We start from the raw sequence: 21,060 nt of genomic DNA on the forward strand, positions 1-21,060 counted from the left end.
ACGAAAAAGTTGAAGAGCTGAAGATGCCGCAGCTTGTGCTGTGTATGGAATTAGTTTTCTGTTTTTCATCGGCAATTGCTTGACTGTATTTTTTACATACGTGCATCAGAATTTTATGGAAATATTTTAGTTTTTTCGATTCGAAACCAGATAAGAATCTCGGTGAACGTCTGTTTTTCACTTCGAAATCATGAGGCGATACAGCAGGAATGTACTGTTTGATAGACTTCACAAAGGTGTTGTGTATACCTGCATGGGCCTTACTATTTATGGTTTCTACCTTTTTGGTATACGAGTGCAACATTACTGGACTGTTATCAGGCCTGAACGTCAGCTACGAGAAGCGAAGTTGAAGGAACAGCTATTACGTGAAGGGAAAGAGTTGCAAGATCCTGCGCAGGAGTTAACAACGTAGAACTAACACTGATATTTGGAGTGAATGTAAGGATTATAGCAAAGTAAATTTAGTAAAGGATTGATAATCTGCGGTTGTGTTGTCAATTTCTCTTTGTGCATTTCAGTTAGACTGGAGAGCTGTATTCAGCCAACCAAGACTATTTGCGGCATCGTATATGATTTGTTATATCCTGTAATGGGCATTTGTAAATAAAATTAATGCAATAATAAAATCATGGCGGTATCAATTTATTATGGTGAGTCGGGTGCCGAGTAAACTCTGCTCGTGCCTGAAATGATGATGTACATCCAGCGTAAATCTTAATTCATTGGTGACTTTATGCGATACCTAAATGAGACATCGGGATGGCAATGAGATTCCTGTCGGTCATTAAAATATTTCCCATGAGCATAAAAAAATGTGTAATGTGCATTATATTTCCTTACAATGCAAGTCCTGCCGGTTAACTGCAATCACAACAGGTAAATTTGTACTTATCTACCGTGTACATAGAGTCTGCAATAATCACATTATTTATTGTCATGATAACGCATCGGGAAATAAATCCTGAAATATATTCCCTGTCCATAAATTTTGCATACTAATAGTATAAATTACGTCCCTGCCCGTGCCGCCGAAGTTCGCCTGTATTGCAGATGGCAGCATCGTCCAAGCTCAAGTGACATCGGAGCTTCCGCGCTTCTGTCGCCACCCCGTTCACTACAGGAGGCCATTTTCCTTAGAGTTTGATTTAAGCTCCGAGGTTGGTTGATGTTGGGGATCAATTACTTCTGAGTAGTCGCCATCTTCGCTATATCAATCTTAGTAACTGGAATTTATAATCGGAGGTAATTTAACATAATGTATTTTATCGTGTTCCATTTGGGTTTTGGCATCATTTGACGTGCATGGAGTTGGAGCGCTACAGTACCTACCTGCTGGTTTCTTTGCAGGTGCATCAGACATGGCAGCGTTGAAGAAAGTTGTTCTCAAGAGCACAACTATGATGTCATTGAACGAACGGTGAGATTTTGTTGGAGGATTCAACTGTAATAATTCATGAAACCATTTACGGCCACAATAAGCATGGAAGTCACGTGCGTTGAGCATTACAAGGGCCATCAGTATTATCCACCATGAAAGTGACAACTGCAACATTCCAAGGGGATAATATGAAATGAATCGCTAATTATCTTCGTGCCTAAGATGGAATCTTGGCATGAGATATCGGATTTCAAGCCTTGCTCCGCGCTAGTGTTTTTTGGCTTCGACTTCTAAAGAATGGAAGTTTGTGGTGTTTGCAAGATAATGGCTGACCAGTGACACTATTATTCGATGAAATTTTGCGCATGCGATTTAGACGTAGGCGTTTTAAAGTATTTTAGTGCTTTAACGGGTGATCTAATGATGGGAGTGCGGTTTTTGTGGAAGTGTCATTCGAGGCCCATGTTTGAAACATTTTTTCAACTCTCCGAATTTATTTCACCGTATACACAATGGGTACACGTGTGCTTTTTTAAGATTCCCTTTTGCGCCTAAACTCGAGTATTTCACTCGTCAACTCGCGTATTCATCGCGCGCGGGGTAAATTAGGATAGAAGTGTAGATGAACTCGACAGATGGAAAACTTAATGCGTCATAATTCGAATAAGTGTTTGAGATCTTTTTGATCGTGAGCCTTCCGCAGCTTCCCGCGTGCGCTAAGCAATGTTGCAATTATATTTGTTACCTACTGAGGATCAGTAATTTTCCGTACTAGACCGGTATGTAGTAGAATTGTAGCATATTTTTAAATGTCTCAATGTTATTCCGCAGCAATCCTTTTCCGTTATCGATTCGTTCTGCAGTATCTTCGAAGTGGATCGGATTTCTACTTCCAAATTATGGTTAATTGTTCACTTTTATCGAAAGTAAACCTGGTTTCCTAAGAGTTATCGGTGTGCAAAAGTTCTAGTAATTACAGTTCATTAATTATGTACGTAGTTTTATCCAATAGTTCTCTTAAGAAAGTTGTCGACGTAATGGTGTACCCCTTTTCAGCTTGGGGATGAGTCTTGCCCGAATGTAATAGTATTTTTCATTCATCGCCAAGTTGGAGCGAGCTAGAGGGTGGGTGTAACCCCACATATTGTTGGGAGTATCTTCAATGTTCTCATCCAATGGTCCCCTCCCCCCGCAGTGCATTCCATGTCCAAAAGGAACCCTTTCCTAGGAAATTTTTCTAGATGCGGCATAAATTCTCCATTGTAACTGCCTTGCTGGTAGTAATGTCTTCTGCTAATTCATTTACAGTTGTTATTTCCAAAATTCACATTCATAATTTTTTTTGTCAGTCTCAATTCGCAACAAGATGATGCTGTCCTGTTTCAGCCACTTTTAGGCACAACATGTTCGCACAGAACTAAAAAATCAGAATACAATTGTAGCAGTTGCTAAAATATTTTAACTCCCTTTGTGTAGGAATTATCACCCATAAAATCTGTCGTAGTTTTTGCTGATGATTACTTGTGGCGGAGCAATTTCTTCTGAGGACTTAGTCCTTAAATGAAAGAGCCTTTTCTGGCTGCCTTCAGCGTATGTCATAAGGGCTGTGGTTGTGCTGTAGTCTGTGCTTAACTGACCGATGAGAAGTGTGAGTCATGTAGCATGCATCAGCTAGTGGGGCAGCTGTATTCTTATTCTGGTAACGACATCCAAACATGTTGGATGTATGCAGTGGATGAGCATGGCAGATTAGTGGTCTAGCTGTCTACAAAATTTTGGCTCCTCAAAATCATGCAGACTGGCAATTTGGGCTGGCTTTAGTGTTGCATTAAAGAACTGGCCAAGTCTTTGCTTATCTCTGTTCAGATAATTTAATTTAATTATACATGCTTTAATTAATCATATTTTTTCTAATATAGTCTGCGTTAAATTAAAAACTCTCTCCTTCTAACTTTCAAGGCTGACAGTAGCTGATGTTTTTAGCTTAAACAATCTTGCCGTGGTCTACTTTAAATTTTTCCTTCATGATTTTCTCCGGTGTATTTTCTCATTGTAGCATGAGTGCTAGCTTGAGCGCCCATTTTATTTTCAATATTGCATCTTAGGATTATGCCCAAATAAAGCACTGTTTCGATCAGTTGTAATGAAAAGTAGATGTGCTGAAACAATGCAAATTCGTGTATGACAATGCTTATGTTATTCATTTTGTATATTTACGAAAATTGTTCATATGTGACTCAAAAATTATTCACGCATTGGGGAAAAAACATCGCACTTAAATAGCGTCAATCTTTAATAGGGTGATAGGTCTCATGCCATTTTATTCATTTAGGGACAGTGTATTTTTTACAGCGTTAGAGACCTCCATCTCACCAACTGATATGGGGTACTTGGTGTGAAGTTGTAAAAATATTCCTGTGAAAAGTCAGTAAAATTTCTGAAATTTTCATTGAAAAATCAGAAAACTTTTAATGTGAACAGCGTACGAAACTTGCTCTGCAAATTACCGAGTCATGAATTCTAGAAAATAAGTTTTGCAATCTTTGCTGTTGTATGGAGAGCTAAGGGTAGAAAGTTTTAACTCATCAGTGTCACATTCCTACCATCGGGGCTATATGTTGAAACTTTTTCAGACTAGTCCAACATCAAAGTACATATGAAATTTTTGTCTTTCTGAAGATGACCGAATTATCCGTGAGTGTTTAGTGTGTGTGACGTTAGGTTATGCTCTATGGTTTTTGGTATCAGTAGTAAGTCTATGATTTTCTTCGGCTCAGTTTTTTTGTGTACCATCATCCTTTGTTTTGGATAAAAATGTCTAATCACTGCATGATATTATTAGTACATTACCCTAAAATGAATTTTTTGATGCTGACAAATTGAGAAATGGGCATATGACAAGAAGGTAGAATAAAATTAGCTCTTATGTTTGCAAACGGGAATCATGCCAAACTGATAACTCTTTTTGTTAATCCTTGAAATATTTCTGCTATCTGCTGTATTGAGGAAGACCCACATTACATGAATGGCCTTTCTCTATAAAGAAGTTCAAGATTAGTTTGTGGACAAGGGTAATGCATTTCTAAAAGCATAAGTAGTGTCCTCCTCTTTCCTAAGTTATTGTGTAAAAATTCTCGTTTTTTTAGTATGTATGCAGGAAATTAGTCTCACTGCTAGATATATATTTGTAAGCAGTATTGGCTTTTTTAATCAATTGCAATGGTTTTTCCTCATAAAATGAATTAAATTCTAGCTGTCAAATTAATCAGCAGTTTATCTCGTTGTATGGAAGTAATTTTGTTTATGGAGGTATTATATTTAATAATTATTTCTCGACTTGAGTATTTAATAATCTATTAGAATTCAGTCAATAATGGGGAACTTGCATGGGTCGTTGATTGCTCTAAAAACTATTTTGAATAAGTAAAATGGATACATTAGCTCGCAAAAATACCTTAAGTTTCTCCATTCATCATCAAAAGGAATAAAAAAATTGACTTTAAAATCGAGAAAAATTTCTATGAGCCGACCACTGGGCGAAGACACCCGAGCGTTGCCGAGGCCAGGCGTGACGTCATAGGTGCCTAAACAGCTGTAGGGAGTTGGGAAATATGCTTAGTGCATGCTGTAAAGTTTGTTTTGAGGGAGTATTTAGCCGCTCATCGTCACTTTATTTTGTTCTGTTATTCTTGGGCAAGGTTTCCTATTGCTATTGTGCCACAATTATCACTTGGGATGTTAATAATGCGACATCTGGATGATGAAGTACAAGCGTTTCACTTCGTATGTTTTAGTTATCAGAAAAATGGATGATATGTTGCCGCTCGTTCGAATAGTACACCTGAAATTCATCTACATCTACATAATACCCTGCAAGCCGCTTAAAAGGCGTGTGGCAGGGGGTGTTAAGACACCAGCCTTTTTTTAGGACACCAAAAATTTATGCCATGACCCTCATGGAATTTGTTATGACAAATTATTGCTATATGTTGGTAGTAAATCGAGACCTATAAGAAACTTTTAATACTGGAGGATAACGATCGTAAGCTTACGAGCTGTACTGTTGACTGCGGTAACACCGTATCAGCGGAGAAGGTAGTCCTATCCGTCCTACGGTACGAATTCACAGCAAAACAGTCTGCACACAATCCACATGTGAGATCACGAATCGGTTCCATTGCCAACACAAACACAAGCTACAACCTATTTCAATAGTATAGCCATATAGTAAATCCATTAACAATATACTAGCATATACCATAAAAATATATTGGGTATAGGCGTATGCAATTATCAAAAACTGGAAGTCACTACCATTCTTGTATTCATCATGTACAACTTACATTAACAGAGCTCATTTTGATGAAAACAACAATTTATTCACGGATTTAAAGCCTTAAATTATACCATGCAAGTGACATAAGTGACTTTTCTCACTACTATTTGTTGAAATAATAGAATAACAAACTTCACACACAGTTTTGATTTTTATAACTTGATCGTGAAATGTAATATCTATGGTGAACAATGGAGGTTAACACTGCACTGACAATTTTTACACTACTGGTAGACATTTATTGATAGCGTAATAGCACTTTTTACAATTCAAACACGATGGGACGCTGATAACTCTTGGCCAATATTTTTCAACTTTGTCAAACTTTGTGCATTACAGCCACTGGCACTGTGATTATTAGCAGTAGCTTAGCGGGAGATGTCACGTTGAAAATGTTCCTAGATGTCTCCAATCAGCGAACAAAAGTTGCATTGACTGGAATTCACCTTATAATACAAGCGCAGACAGTCCTAAACGAAGAATTCTCCGATACCTCCGAATAAATGGATAAAGTTATTGTATATAAAAGCATAGTGGACATTAGTAAACATCAAAATTGTTCTAATTACATACTTAAATGAATGATATGCTGTCGATAACATCAACTTACAGTTAACGTATCCCCCTTCCAACGGCTGTGGCTCAGACTCCTACAAGGATGCTATTTAGGTATTATAAAATTTTTGGTTTAACTGCTCCAGTTTTATAGTTTATGCCCTTACTCAGATATAAATATTATAAATAATACAAAATATGAGGGCTTCCGAGCCTCTATCGTCGGATATTTAGCGTTTAATAGAAAATAATCAATACATCTCACAAACGAAGCTCTCACAACTGCTGGCAACTATTACAAACAATCACAACAATTGCTTCATGTGATGTTTAGGCACCTATGACGTCATTCAGGCTTTGTTGGCAGTGGCTTGGGGGGCTGAGGGAGTTTTTCCCCGCGCTTTAAAATTCGTTATATTTATCATTGAATATCTCGTGAAGGAAAACTCAGATTTACATGAATGGTTTTCCTTGTTGAATTCAGAAAATAATTTTCTGTCTGCCTGTGAAATAAAAAAAAATCATGCAAGTTCCCCATTGAATTTAAGGTGGCATGTAACTTTTTAATGGGCGGAGATCAGGCCAGCAATACCATTTGAGAGATACATTTATGGAGTATCAAACAAAGTAGCCAATTTCTGGAGGCATCAGATGGAAGAAGGTTGTACTTTTTGGAAATGGGGCCTAATCAGCATTATGAGGTGTGTCACATTCCATGTAAGCATAACTTGACGAGTTGTTTACTTTTGTCTTTTGTTATTACTTACTCTCACTGAGAGCAGAATCATGATACAGGATATGTTCATAGTGGCTTTCATAACGGCAGTTGTATTGTGGTCCAAGCCTAATGACTTAATCTAGCAAGGTTCATTAATTGCGCCAAAATCTAGTTCTGCTCAAAGATTGAATGATTGATATGGAAATATGCTCCTGAATGGTGGCCAATATTCATCGGTTTATGATGGGAAGCCAATATTTTGAAATGTATTTGGTTATCTTTTAAAAAAATTCCGTAAGTTTTAATGGAATAGCAGACTGAAAACCCTCTCAGTGATATAATCTATAGTTTGGTTTGGATAGGGTGCAATAGAGCGTATTTCAGACTATGTCATAGTCCTCTGAATAACACATTCAGGGAAGGGGTGTGAGATACTTCACATAGCCCAGCTTGTGGGAGGATATTAGGGAGTTCAGAAGGCTTCACCCAGTTTTTGAATCAACGACCCGTGAGTTAGTGGCTAAGTGCTCTTCCCATTAGGCTGCTAAGCTCCATACCAAATCCTTAATTTTTATTGGAAAAACTTTATTCTCTGGGTCAAGGAATGGTTTTTTTTATAGATAACAAATGCTGAAGTGCAAGGTTCTATCAGTTAAGATTAATTTGGATGTATTTGAAATGAATTTACTATCAAGCTCTGTCAAGGTGATCCCAATTTTGCCTTAGTTATCATACTTATTCATACATATGGCATTTATTGAAGCCAGTTGATCATGAAAATATGTCCTTATAAATACCCCTCAACAATGCAGCCATTTTTATCACTAAGGCCTAAACATTGGAAAAAGGTGTCAAAATTGTGATGCTTAGATGTTGAAAGTTATTCATTCTAAGAGCCCTTACTCATTCTGAAAAAGCCTGATCATAGAATTGTCAGAGCAAAGTATTGGATGGAATCCGACAATGCAAAGGCAATTGATTGGACTGAATGTTGAATGAAAAGATCAGGATGGATGGACACAATCTGATGAAAGTGTCTTTATAATGGACAGCTGATGTCCATCTGCTTAGCAAAGCAGGTTCTAATGGGCTCTGAACTTTCGAGGCCTTGTTTCATTCAGTGGGCACTGATGAAAGTGAACTAAGCACACCTGTGACAAAACTGATGGCTCTGTGATAATAATTTGTCACTATAGGTGACTTATAAATGAATGAAAAAGCATCTAGTAATTGTTTGCCTAATAAGAATCATTACCCCTTGGTACAATAAGTGAGGCTCACGCTGGCACTAGAGATTGTTGGAATGTTTGAGCTCATTGTTTGCTCGCCCAAAAAAAATGCTGGCCGTCTTATGATTTCAGAAATAACCACAGCTCATAGTCGCCAAAATATATAAAACTTCCATGCTAATTAAAATATTTGTTCTTTGATAAATTAATGCATCTTATAAATGCATGTCAGTGCACCAATCAGTGTACATTTAATGATGATGGGTTTCACCAGAATGGAGAGTGGCTTCCCATTTGGTGAGAGACCAAAGTGATTGAATGTAATTTAAGATGCATTATCTTAATATGATTCTTAAAATCCTCTGGCTGGATGGAATTCTGAATATATGGCGTGGCTTGGTGCTATGGATCTGAAAACCCCTGGATGATGCCTGTGATTGACATTGCGGTGCACAGATTCACTTACCTGCGCCAGCCGACAGTGGCCTCAACATCAGGAGGCACTGCACTATCAGTCCCTGCTGCTATGCCTAGCTTGACGTCTACCAGGGATATGACCACAACCCACATGCAGCATTTAAGGCCCTCCTCTCAGCAGTCAAATTTCATACGCCGTCAGCAAAGTCCTCAGCAATATCGCCAGCAACAATACAATGCTTTACGTAGAAGGCAGCCAGGAATGGGCCGTCGAAGTCTTGACACTCTATCTGGAGCCTATGGTTATGAAGACGAAGATGACAGTATGCTAAGCATCAGCCCTAGAAGCATGGAATCTCCATTGAGGGGCATTAGGAGTCGCACAGAGTCCATCTTGCCTGCATCAGCACGAAATAGAAGACTTGCTGCTCAGATGGAGAGACGTCCGGCTGTTGTTGCTGCTTTGAAGCTGAAAAAGGTCAGTGCATGTTTCATTTTGAAGACCTTTTATCAATAGCTGCAAGCATGTTCAAAAATTAATGATCACTTCATGTCTTGTTCGTGTTTTCAAACACTGTTCATGTGTAGTGGTGATTACTTCTGGCAATTTTGTCTGGAATAAAATCTAGTTCAGCTGTTAATGAACCAAGTATTGGCATTTAGCTTTGAGATTTAGTTTAAATAGCAGGTAATTTCTCTTCTTGATATGTTACTAAAACTTAGAGATGATTAGGCTAGACAGGAAGTATGTTGGAAAATGGCTAATTATTATACTATAGGACATCTTTTCGAGGTTGCATGAAAGTCTGATTTCTGTGGTGAATAATCTCTTCAAGCTCATAAAAGTATTTCCCCCCCCATCGCTATATCAGAGTAATAATAATAATATATTTATTTGCCCAGCGATTGAGTTACAAGGTTTGCACACAATATAAGGCACGTCAAGAATAATAATAGTAGAAACTATTTACAAAGAAGACAGCATTCCAACAAAGCAAAAATTAGCATTGATCAAAAATACACATAAAAAGGGATCAGCGAAAACCACATTGCCATTATAATTCAGCTTATTAAACAAAAGAATCTTTCAACTGTCTTTAAGAGTTACAAGATATTTACACAGTATAAGGCATGTCAAGGATAATGATATTAGAAACTATTCACAAAGTGGACAGCATTCCCAACAAAACAGTAATTAACATTAATCAAAAGTAAACATTACAAGGGATCAGCTAAAAACTCATTGACATTATAATATAGCTTAATAAGCATAAGATCTTTCACTTGTCTTTTAAAAGATTTGTCATTCAGCGATTTAAAAGATAATGGTAGATGATTGTGTGGTTGAATTCCCATCCTTCTCAATCCATGTAAACATTTTGTGGTCCTGGCATAATCTACGTGCAAGTCATTATGACTTCTTGTGAATTTCTCTTCTCATGGTCTACTGTGCATGATTGTATAGGAATATCTTCATTTTGCCAGTTAGCGTTTCTATTGGTCCCTTGGATATTAGTGTACTGTTATTTTATGATCTACATCATATTAATTATGCTTTCGTGCATGTATTAAGTCATTTTTTGTCTGATGGATATGATTGAATGTTGCTTTTCTGCCCCATTGCTAGTCTCTTTCCTAATTCAGGGTTCATAGTGGTCAGGGACGTTAAGGTAATAAAAATCGGGACTTGATGTTAGGGAAAAACTTTTTATAAATATTTACTGTTTTATTACTGTATCAATGCCTTCCCTGGCACAGGAAAATACAATGGGATTTGTGGATAATAATGAAGTCCCATAATCCTCTTACGGCGATTTAATTATTTTAAAGGCAATTATGCTTGTTCTACCACTTCGAGCTAGGCGATGATGTTCTAGGCCACTTTTAGCCAATTCTACAAGTTCACTTGATGCAACGGTTACTTGAGGAATTTATGCGTTGGGGCAAATGCAAATATGCAGTACAGTGGAACCTTGATCTATCGTTTTTCACAGAGATGGACAAAAAAACGATGAATGAGGAAAACGATCAATGCAGGAATGTCTGACTAGGTTGCCAACGTAGCAAAATATGCAGGATTTTGACAAGTAATTGTGATATTCTTTTAAGGATTCATACAGGAATTTAGCTTTATACAAGAGTGTTTGAATTATATGGAAACACTTGTATTGTTGATTCAACTAATATCTCTTTCAAATATCCTAAGGGAACACACCGTCTCCCAAAAAAATGTTTTCATGCCATCTCAGCATTTACACTGCTATGATGGATTTCTGTCTAATGTAAAAATTCGTATCTATCAAACGCCATTTCAGTGACAGGCGCACTTGATACTCTGCTTCATCCAAATTCTTATTTACTACAGGTAGCTCACTCTACCCCAGCTCTATCAACCATCATATGCTAGCAGAAAACCCTGAGGCATTTTGCAATATTCATGCACTCCTCCCCCAGATTCTTTTCTTCTTCTTCATTTATTTTCAGTCCGTCTTAAAAAGTTCTCACCTGCTTCTTCTTGAAAGGGCTATGGTCCCAAGATGAGTAAAAGTGAAACTAATAAAAATGAAAACTTACTTTATTAAACCCAAACAGAAAACACGCGATGGCTCACTCCATCGTAGGTCAGAACATCATCTCTTTAGGAATCAAAACTCCATTTTGTCTATCTTGGGCGAAGGCCCTTATTTGACGCTCTAGTATTTGTTGCTTATTGAAGTACGGGTGTGGTTCTGCAGCATTGCCATTTGGTGTCAATTCTCAACGTAGAAAATTTTTGGTCTCCAGGTGGTAAGATATTTCTGTCTGAGACTGTCCTTGCTGTATTTTTATTCGAAATTCCTCTATGAGTGCTTTGCCATTGATTCACGAAACTAAATTTTAGGTGGGATGTATCCACCTTCCTTAGAGTTAGAGAGAAGACTGTAGGTATAGGATGAAAGAGAGCTGAGGGAGGGAGAAAGAGTGGGCTGAGGTGATTTAAGGGATTATCTGTTGATATTCAAGCTGGGAGGAAGAAATGCTTTAAACAGCCATATATAAGTTAATTCCATGGAATTGAGTTTAAGTGGGTGGTCTGTGGGGATGAGGGAGGCCAAAACTGAAACATTGTAACAATCGTTGAAATGACATTGGTGAGTGGTTGCATGTTTTGCTACTGGGAGGGAAGCAAAGTGGGGGAAAGTGCATGATGCCCTGTGGTTGTTGATTCTTAGGTTAAGGGTAGTGGAGGATTTATCCATAAAAAAAGGAGGGACAGTGTTTACATTGAATGAGGGACTGGGGTTAGGAGGAGGGATGGAAATTGGGCATGTCTTGTAAATCCCTTGGTACTTAAAGATGAGATATCATGGCTTTTGCTTTCATTTCAATGCATATATGGTTTCTTCATCTGATTGTATGGTTTACATCCACAGAGGAGTGTGCGCCAGAGGCTGGGGCAGCCATTTGCTCCCAGCATTAAGGATAGGCTGACTCTGGGCAGTTTGCGAGGAGCTGGTACTGGGCGTGGGAGGCGTGGGCTGAGGGCCAGGGCTGCTGCAAGGGGATTGGCTGGCAGGGGATTAGGACGTGGCAGAGGAAGTCAAGGCATGGCTAATCGTCGTGGTAATCTAAGTGAGTGGAATTAGAGCAAGCTCCATTTTCATTGTATATTTCTTTCAGTTAATTGTTTAACATAATAAAAATTCTCTTGTATTTATTGAGAGATATGGTGTATCTTTTTTAATTATATGTGCTGACATGCAAAATTAGCAGTTGTGATAACACTAAATCAGGGGCTTTCCCGAGGATACATGAATATAATTTTTCTTTTGAATTTCATCAATTTAAATGCGATATTATCTATCATTCTTCTGTGCTTGCTGTTTTGAAGTGTATGTAAGTTATTTTTTGTGGTAAACTGAGAACCTATGTAGTTCATTTTCTACTTTTCAATTACATGTGGTGAAAAAAATAATTTACTGTTAGAATCTAGGTTTGCGAGCAATTCTAGTTGTTCTGTGAGTTTGAATTCACTGCATAAGTAACTTCTTCCCCAAAACATAACTTTTATATGCAGTTCCAATTTTTTAATAAAGATAACCATGAATGATTAATATTAGTTGAGAAAGAGAGCTGAAAAACTCTAGAGATGAATTGGTAATGACTGTTACAAAATTCAGTTTATGAATCTAAAATAATAATGGTGTACAAATTTAAAAAATGGCTTTCCTGTCAGCTGGATAACGCAGTAGCACATTATGTAAAAGAGTGATTAGCAGAATAGATGATGCAAAGATTCCTTCAAATTAAATTCACAAAGTACAAAATTTAAAGATTGCTACAATTTCTATGTTTAATACAAATGGATCCATTCCTGTTTTTTATTTCAATCAAACTCAGGAGCTGGTGAGTTACCCATCTGTTTGTAATTTGAGTGTGGGGATAAAAGTTTAATGCAATAAATTTTATTATACTATAACTTCAATAACGGTCATATTCTACTTGATGGCACATTTTGTGCTTGTTTTTTCATAGCATGTAAGTCAATGTACAGTTACATTAACTAAAATGAAAGACTCCTGCCATTTTGAATAAAATCAATGTAAAAACCTAAATGAAGCTTACAATGTATTTTTAAATTATGCAAAACAAGGTATAAAATCTTTAAGAAAAGAGCTGTGGTGTTGAATTACAGGAAAGACTGAAATACAAATCATAATTTATGAACTATAAATGGGGTACTTGAGATACCCCACATAGTTGTTCGTGGAAGTTTTCGAGATACAGTCACGGAAGGGTTAAAAATAACACTCCCTTTTGTATTTTGCTAGTTTTATGAATTGTTTTTTTTTCTAATTCACTTGATTTAAGCAGTTTTGGAAACTAATTGGGTCGTTGTACTGTTTCAAAATTTTTGTGCTAAGATCACGGAAAAAAATTCCTTTTATTAAATCATATTTGTTTTCACGTAGTAATGTGCAATTTGAGGCTAAGGGTTCCATCTTCTTTGAAATTTTGGTTTTATTGTTTGCGATTACATTTAGCCTCTCATGGGGTATTTCAAGTTCCGATGTAAAGATGCCTAGTGGTTTATTGAAATAAATGTAATTTCTATATTGTGAGTTATAAATAGTATTTTATTTACATTGGATGGTTGGTAGGTGCAGTTCACCTATTCACTGTCTCATTTATTCTTTGCCAAAGAATTATTATTTAACCCTAGAGAATACTTACAGGCCGATCCCAAAGCTTGGTATCGCTGAACAGAAATAATGACAGTGGATTGGGAGCGTCATCACAAAATTCCAGACAAGGTTTTCGGCGGCCATTTGCAAGGGGTAAGTTGATTTAAAAATTTAAGTGTGGTGATGAATTTTTACGAATGTAATTCAAAATGTGGAAGTTCTAGGGATCTGTCATCTAAAATTGATTAAGAAAACTTCCTTAAAGGCGAGGCATAAAGTTTATGTTAAAATCATAGGCTCAACCCTATTTTGATTGCCATTCTTCACCGTTGCTTCCATTTGAAATCCTTTTAACTTTCCTCACCCTTTGCCTTCTTGTATGTTAGAAAATAGCCTGAGTGTGACAGTCAGGGTTTTACATACTGATTCTCAATTCAAAACAGCTGAACTAAACTCTCCTGCTACCCAAGTAGTCAAATTTAATTTGTTCTTATACTATGGTTTTCCTTTCTATTACTGTTCGTCAGTTGAATGATTTATGCTTAATAGTTTTCATATTCTTGGTCCATAGTCTTAGTCATGGTACCCAATGAAAGCATAGATCTAGGAATGCATTGTATATTTCAATTGCTAAATCTGTAGATCAGTGCTATCTTTTTATTTATTACATCACTATACCCTTCCGTCATGTATTGAGAGATTCAGCTTGGTAGGAACGTAGCCCATTCATTATGAAGCCAAGTACAGCAGACTCCAGCTTTTTGGGCTGCAGTGTATCCGGGTTGCAAATGAGGAACTTGCATGGGTCGTAGATTGCTCTAAAAACTATTTTGAATGAGTCAAATGGATACATTAGCTCGCAAAAATACCTTCAGTTTCTCCATTCAACATCAAAAGAAATAAAAAAATTGCATTTAAAATCGAGAAAAATTTCTCTGAGCCGACCACTGCGCGAAGACACCCGAGCGTTGCCGAGGCCAGGCGTGACGTCATAGGTGCCTAAACAACCGTAGGGAGTTGGGAAATACGCTGAGCGCATGGTGTAAAATTTGTTTTGAGGGAGTATTTAGCCGCTCATCGTCACTTTATTTTGTTCTGTTATTCTTTGGCAAGTTTTCCTATTGCTATTGTGCCACGATTATTACTTGGGATATTAATAATGCGACATCGGGATGATGAAGTACAAGCGTTTCACTTCGTATGTTTTAGTTATCAGAAAAATGGATGATAACGTTGCCACTCGTTCGAATAGTACACCTGAAATCCATCTACATAATACCCCGCATGCCGCCTAAAAGGCGTGTGGCATGGGGTGTTAGGACACCAGCTTTTTTTTTAGGACACCAAAAATTGATGCCACGACCCTCATAGAATTTGTTATGACAAATTATTTCTATACGTCGGCGGCAAATCGCTCGTTATGATGGAAATATTCGTTGAAATAATGGAATAACAAACTTCACACAGTTTTTATTTCAATAGCTTGATCGTGAAATGTCATATCTACGGTGAGCAACGGAGGTTAACACGCCACTGACAATTTTTACACTACTGTTAGACATTTATCGATAGCGTAATAGCACTTTTCACAATTCAATCACGATGGAACACTGATAACTCTTGGCCGATATTTTTCAACCTTGTCAAACTTTGTGCATTACAACCACTGGCACTGTGATTATTAGCAGTAGCTTAACGGGAGATGTCACGTTGAAAATAACACTATTTTGGCACAAAAATGTTCCTAGATGTCTCCAATCAGCGAGCAAAAGTTGCATTGACTGGAACTCACCCCATAATAGAAGCAAAGACAGTCCTAAACGACGAATTCCCCGGTACCTACGAATAAACGGATGAAGTTATTGCATATTAAAGCTAAGCGGACATTAGTAAACATCAAAATCGTTCCAATTACATACTTAAATGAATGATATGCCGCCGATAACATCAACTTACAATTAACGTATCCCCCTTCCAATGGCCGTGGCTCAGACTCCTACAACGATGTTATTTAGGTATCATGAAATCTTTGGTTTAACTGCTCCAGTTTTATATTTTATGCCCTTACTCGGATATTAATATTATAAATAATGCAAAATAATCAACACGTCTAACAAACGAAGCTCTCACAACTGCTGGCAACTATTACAAACAATCACAACCATAGCTTCGCGTGATGTTTAGGCACCTTTGACGTCATCGAGGCTTCGTCGGCAGTGGCTTGGGGGGTGAGGGAGTTTTTCCCGCGCTTTAAAATTCATTATATTAATCGTTGAATATCTCGCGAAGGAAAACTCAGATATACATGCGGTTTTCTTTGTTGTATTCAGAAAATAATTTTCTGTCCGCCTGTGAAATAAAAAAAATTCATTCAAGTTCCCCATTATCCGTGCATGATTTTTACTCTCGCTCAATTTTTTCCGCGATATGTATAAAATAATAATATTGGATTCAAAATCATCAGAATTACTGCATTGATGCTAGGATAAACAGGGCTTATTATTTCCGCTAGAATCCTCTTTGTAAAAGGGAAACAATTGTGCTCTAGCTGCATTCACGGGAGCACCGTTCCTGTTTTCCAAGCCTCGCAATGCACGACCGCGCTCCGCAAAAACGATCGCGAACTGGCGAAGAAAGCTCTCATTGAGTGCGGGAAGCACTCTAAAATAACAGATTAACTGCATAAATAATAATATATTGTATGATTTATGTAAATTATGAGCATTGCAAGACATGTAAGTGAAGTAGTGACGAGTTCTCGGGATCGCCACCGGGTCAGGAACTCCATAACTACCAGTTATGGAAGACCTGACCCGGTGGCGATCCTGAGAACTCTTCACTGAGTCTATTCGCCGGGAAAGCACGAAATCTTTCATTTAAGTGAACGTTTGGGTTATCCATGTTTTCCGATTATTCTTGCCATCTCTCCCCATCGTTAGCCCAGATAATCGGGAGTGTACTGCATGTGAAAGCCAACTCATAATCTCTTCCTTGGTTATCTTAAAGCCTGAATCACATGATCATTTTTTTCCTTCACTTTCGAGTGTTCAATCCAGCTATCACTCTAGCGATCACTCCGAAAGGATCTTCATGCGCGAATGTTTTTCCCAATGGCTCCAGTGATGATTTCCATCACTTGACTCATCACTTTCTGTCGCTGAAATTGTCATTGAAACCACTTATCAGCCCCTCAGAACCAATGGCCGTATAGAACGATTGCAGCTCAGGGTTTGACAATGGTGAGAATGGGATAGGTAAACATGAACGACTAGCTGAGAGAAAGATGAGAAGTGGCGGAAATAATAACCAAGTGTTCCCTCTTCCGGCCCCGAAAAGCATTCGCTTGAGTTAGTATGAAGCAGGACGGATCATGTGATTCAGGCTTAAGCTTTGGTTTGTGGCATTGTTGAACTTGGTTCTTAACACTGATGCTTGGTTGTATACATCTACCTTTTACATCCCCTGTATGATTGTTCGTCTGTGGTTCAATCAAATTTAGTAGTAGTTTTTCTTATTGCACTCCTAAGTGAAACTTATTTCCTATCAGCTGGAGCACGAAGAGGAGCTGGTGCTCTGCGGGCAGCTGTTACCAGCCCGGTTCGATTTTCTGCTGGCAGAGGTCGAGCTTCGTGGAGAGGTTCTGCTTTCAGGTATGTAAGAGGGCCGAAATATTTTCATCTCATTATTTCATTTTAGTGACCATTAGGAAACCTTTTTGGTAAACATTTGATGTATCCTCATATCCTGGATTACTTATGTATTGCAATGTTGAGAGTACACATTCCCTTGATGATATATTTTTTTAGTAAAGCTGTGTCCTTTAGGTTGTCCTCTGTGGAGGTTCTGCATGGAGGAAAACCATTGAATTTCTGAAACTTTCTTCGGTTTTCTGTCAGGAAAACCTGAAAATCAAAGAAAGAAACTGAATGCTATAGGTTTAATCAGTAATTAATTATTTTATTATAATGTTAGAATTGCTAGAAAAATATGCACTCCTTAAGTTTCACAAATCAATTGTTAGTTACAAGCACTCAACCATCTCAGAGGGAGTGAGTTTCCCTTGGCTTTGTCTCATTAAGTCATCATGAAAGTGGAGACAGACCAAAGAATAATGAGCTTTTAGTAAAATCTTGAAATGGAGACATTTTGGGTGTTGGAAGTCTGTTCATTTACCTGAAAATATTTTACCTACTTCAGATTAAAATATACCAAGCTTTGGAGGGTAGAATATAACTGCAGTAGAATTTTGATAGAGCGGAATTTAAAGGACCCGAAATTTTTCCCAAGTGAAGTTGTGATGCATGCCTACATGAAAATAGCCTAAGGAATGAAGAAGACACTGAGCTTGCCGGCTAGGCAATCATTCATGCTGTCTTGACCCTGGTTTGCTGCTACTATGAGTAGTTTTGAGACAGTCGAATTAGATCGCAGTGGCGACTGAAGGTAAATTTTAATGACTACAAATGCGTGCCACCTTCCACGCCAATGTTATCTACGGTGCAAATTGATCAACAGCAATTGAAACCAGAGTTTCAATTGCTGTTGATCAATTGACCTTAATGAGGAACGTAAGAAGGATTAAGTAATCCATGAATGGGTAAATTTTGGGTAGGCAAGGAGTGGCACCTTAAGCTAGTTATTTGTTTTGGAGCGTAGGTTCAGGTGAGTGTTCTTTTCAGAGTCATTACCCATAAGCACACTTTCCCATCCATTGATCCCCATTCTCTGCAACTTTCTGTGCTCTACATGAAAACTCACTTAGGCTTGACCTTTTTTTGTAATTGTGAAATTCCGTAATAAAGACATTTCATAGAAGATCACATGTAGATTTCATCAGGATTGTCGAAAAGTTGGTAATTGTAAAATTTTGTTATTTGTGTGTTCATAATATAATGGCTCTACTGAAAAAAGTATTTGAGTGGTGTGTCTTATCAGGGTTCATTTTCAAGTAAATTTTAATATTTTTGTTTCCTGAACTGTGCATAGTTTATATTCCTGTGCTGAGAATTCTCCTGTTGTTCTATTGGGTGAGTGTTATGTATTTGACCTTCAAGCATGCATTCCCACACATACCACCCTTATGCTCATACTTTTGGTTTGGGTCAAGAGATTAACCAAGTTTGAAGAGTTAAAGAATTAAGTTTATCTGTGCAAGAATTTCAAGCTTTCAAGAAATCTCATTTAAGGAGGCTATACCTTTACCTCATGGAGTGACCTCTGGGAATTGCTTAGTTTATCAAGTACTAACCAAATGTTATATGTTGATTGAGAAGATTACTTTGGCTTAAGGAATCTATAGCACATTTGTGATCGGACCCATATGGTGTTTTTGTGGTTTTTGGCTCAGTGTTTTTTATAATTTCATTGGAATCGTAGGTCAAGGCGTGGGGTGTCTGCTCGTGGTGCTCAGAGAGGTGGCACTAGGGGTGTGCGCAGGGGCGTGAGGGGAACACGTGGCCGAGGTAGGGGTACCAGCACCAGCCAACCAACACGAGAAGAGCTGGATCACCAATTGGATGAATACATGGCGAGCACTCGGTCACACCTGGATAAAGAACTTGACCAGTATATGAACCAGGCTACTGGGGAAGGTGGAGAGAATTGGGAATGAATTTGACAAGGATGAGATGGTTCTCCATTGAATGCAAATGGAATGATTGTGGTACTGTCTCAAATGCTCTTTTGATCTAATTCAGCGTTTGAAGATGTGATTCTTGAGTGTGTACGAGATAAAAAGATGTGAATGGAATGATAAAAATTAATACCGTAAAAGTATTTATTTGTCATCGGCCATTGATGACCACAAAGCAGTGAGAAGAAATTGTTTTTATTGACCATTTTATATCAGTTTTACTGCCAGGCTGAGTGAAAGCTGATATGATTTTTACCTGTGCAACACTTAGGATTTTAATGTCACAGAATTTGATTATTTTTTGTTAGTTTAGTCTTTTGAGGAGTGATGTCTACTTGTGTGTTTTGTTTTATATCAATTGTTATTTTCATTCACAATTATACTAATTTAAAGTCAATCCATAGGTTGTGTACATTTTTAGTGGCCATAAATGTATGTAATGAAGAATTTATTGTATACTTCTTGTGATATGTTCAAAAGTAATATTTGGTGTTTAAACTGCATCTTAGCAGTGTTGATGAGAGTAACTATGATGTAAGAAATAGTTAAGAATATTCATTTTTATGGGCTCTTTCATATGTGCACATCTTGAAGAATTCATATTGTTAAATTATGTGTAGGAAATGGAAAGAATCCATTTTTAATGAAGGCAACTCCTGATTTTAACCATTGTTAGTGATGATACTGGTTCCTTGTTCATCATTCAATTGTACAACATACTTGTTGTAATTCGAAGACATACTGACATCTGCAACATTTGCACTGTAATTATTTGACAGTTCCTTCTATTTTGTGTAAATGGCACTGCCATGCCATGTATTTAATAAATAATTTTAAATACAAAATGTGATTTTTTTACATAAATAGCTGTAGAGAGAACTCTTACTGTTATCAGTCTATGCAACACGAATTAAGGTTTATCATACAGTTCTTGAACGTGATTCACCCTGTGGTAAACACAAAATCAGGCAACAGTATAAATTGATCAGTTGCCCATGAAATGAATGGCACGAGTAATTTCAATCATTCACTGTTCATACATTTTTTTTCACCCTCATTGTATGGGAATGGGTGAAACAGTGAATCCCTTCACAGAAAGAACTTGAACTTTGAATGCATTTGTGGTGAAATCAGTTTCTTATGACTGATTCTATCCAGTCAAGGAATGCAGTGACCCGGGTGTAGACTCCTGGATATCCTGGCTCGGCACAACGGAATCCATAGGAAACAACCCCAATGACGTAATACTGGTCTCCTCTTGGCCACATGAGAGGACCTCCGGAATCGCCCTGCCAAAAAGAAAGCCAAAGTCATTTTATGTTTGCTAATTCTCATAAAAGTAAATGCCTTCATACTGGTCACTCTTATGAAAAGTTCGTAAATTAGTAATTCACTGTAAAAATCATTTAAGAGGTTTTCAGAAACTGGATTCTGAGGGTATTTTTATGTCCTCAGCAAAACAGTCAGGTTGTATCTGAGTAAACTGTAAAGCTCTAAATGAAATAATGCATGACATAAATTATGTTGGAGAATTGAGGTAGTGGATTCTGTTCGGGTCCTCTAGATCATTTGAGCATATATACTGAATCATCTTAAGTACAAATCTTGCTGTATCATCAGAGATGGT

At 37.5% G+C, this 21,060-nt stretch overlaps 3 protein-coding genes across 5 annotated transcripts in view; 2 read left to right on the forward strand and 1 right to left on the reverse strand.

Moving 5' to 3' along the window:
• On the forward strand, positions 1-629 carry LOC124163858. The gene is made up of 2 exons (XM_046540964.1): positions 1-441; positions 522-629. The coding sequence occupies exon 1, from the start codon at positions 191-193 to the stop codon at positions 413-415; it is 225 nt and encodes a 74-aa protein (XP_046396920.1). The 5' UTR covers positions 1-190; the 3' UTR covers positions 416-441; positions 522-629.
• A 450-nt stretch (positions 630-1,079) lies between these two features.
• LOC124163857 (chromatin target of PRMT1 protein-like) lies at positions 1,080-20,278 on the forward strand. Of its 3 annotated transcripts, none has more exons than XM_046540961.1 (8): positions 1,080-1,245; positions 1,351-1,420; positions 8,676-9,114; positions 12,050-12,248; positions 13,017-13,022; positions 13,853-13,954; positions 17,349-17,451; positions 19,178-20,278. In XM_046540961.1, exons 2-8 carry the CDS (start codon positions 1,362-1,364, stop codon positions 19,410-19,412), a joined length of 1,143 nt encoding a protein of 380 aa, XP_046396917.1. In that variant the 5' UTR covers positions 1,080-1,245; positions 1,351-1,361; the 3' UTR covers positions 19,413-20,278. The 3 variants fall into 3 exon arrangements, with proteins under 3 accessions (XP_046396917.1, XP_046396918.1, XP_046396919.1); XM_046540962.1 differs by having other exon boundaries at positions 1,360-1,420; XM_046540963.1 differs by lacking the exon at positions 13,017-13,022 and having other exon boundaries at positions 1,082-1,245.
• LOC124163856 (venom protease-like) overlaps positions 20,220-21,060 on the reverse strand; it is a 78,714-nt gene continuing 77,873 nt past the window's right edge. Inside the window, exon 10 of the mRNA XM_046540960.1 lies at positions 20,220-20,722. Within this exon, the coding sequence (XP_046396916.1) occupies positions 20,564-20,722 (159 nt within the window). The 3' untranslated portion in view covers positions 20,220-20,563. The remainder of the gene's footprint in view (positions 20,723-21,060) is intronic.

This window comes from Ischnura elegans, chromosome 8 (genome assembly GCF_921293095.1).
Source record: "Ischnura elegans chromosome 8, ioIscEleg1.1, whole genome shotgun sequence".
Classification (NCBI taxonomy): domain Eukaryota; kingdom Metazoa; phylum Arthropoda; class Insecta; order Odonata; family Coenagrionidae; genus Ischnura; species Ischnura elegans.

Excerpts from the sequence above, each read along its gene's own strand:
- LOC124163858 (XM_046540964.1), top strand. The coding sequence starts at position 191 with ATGAGGCGATACAGCAGGAATGTACTGTTTGATAGACTTCACAAAGGT.
- LOC124163857 (XM_046540961.1), top strand. The coding sequence starts at position 1,362 with ATGGCAGCGTTGAAGAAAGTTGTTCTCAAGAGCACAACTATGATGTCA. Across the intron at positions 1,421-8,675 it reads ATGATGTCATTGAACGAACG|ATTCACTTACCTGCGCCAGC; the intron begins GTGAGATTTTGT and ends TGCGGTGCACAG. Across the intron at positions 17,452-19,177 it reads TGGAGAGGTTCTGCTTTCAG|GTCAAGGCGTGGGGTGTCTG; the intron begins GTATGTAAGAGG and ends TTGGAATCGTAG.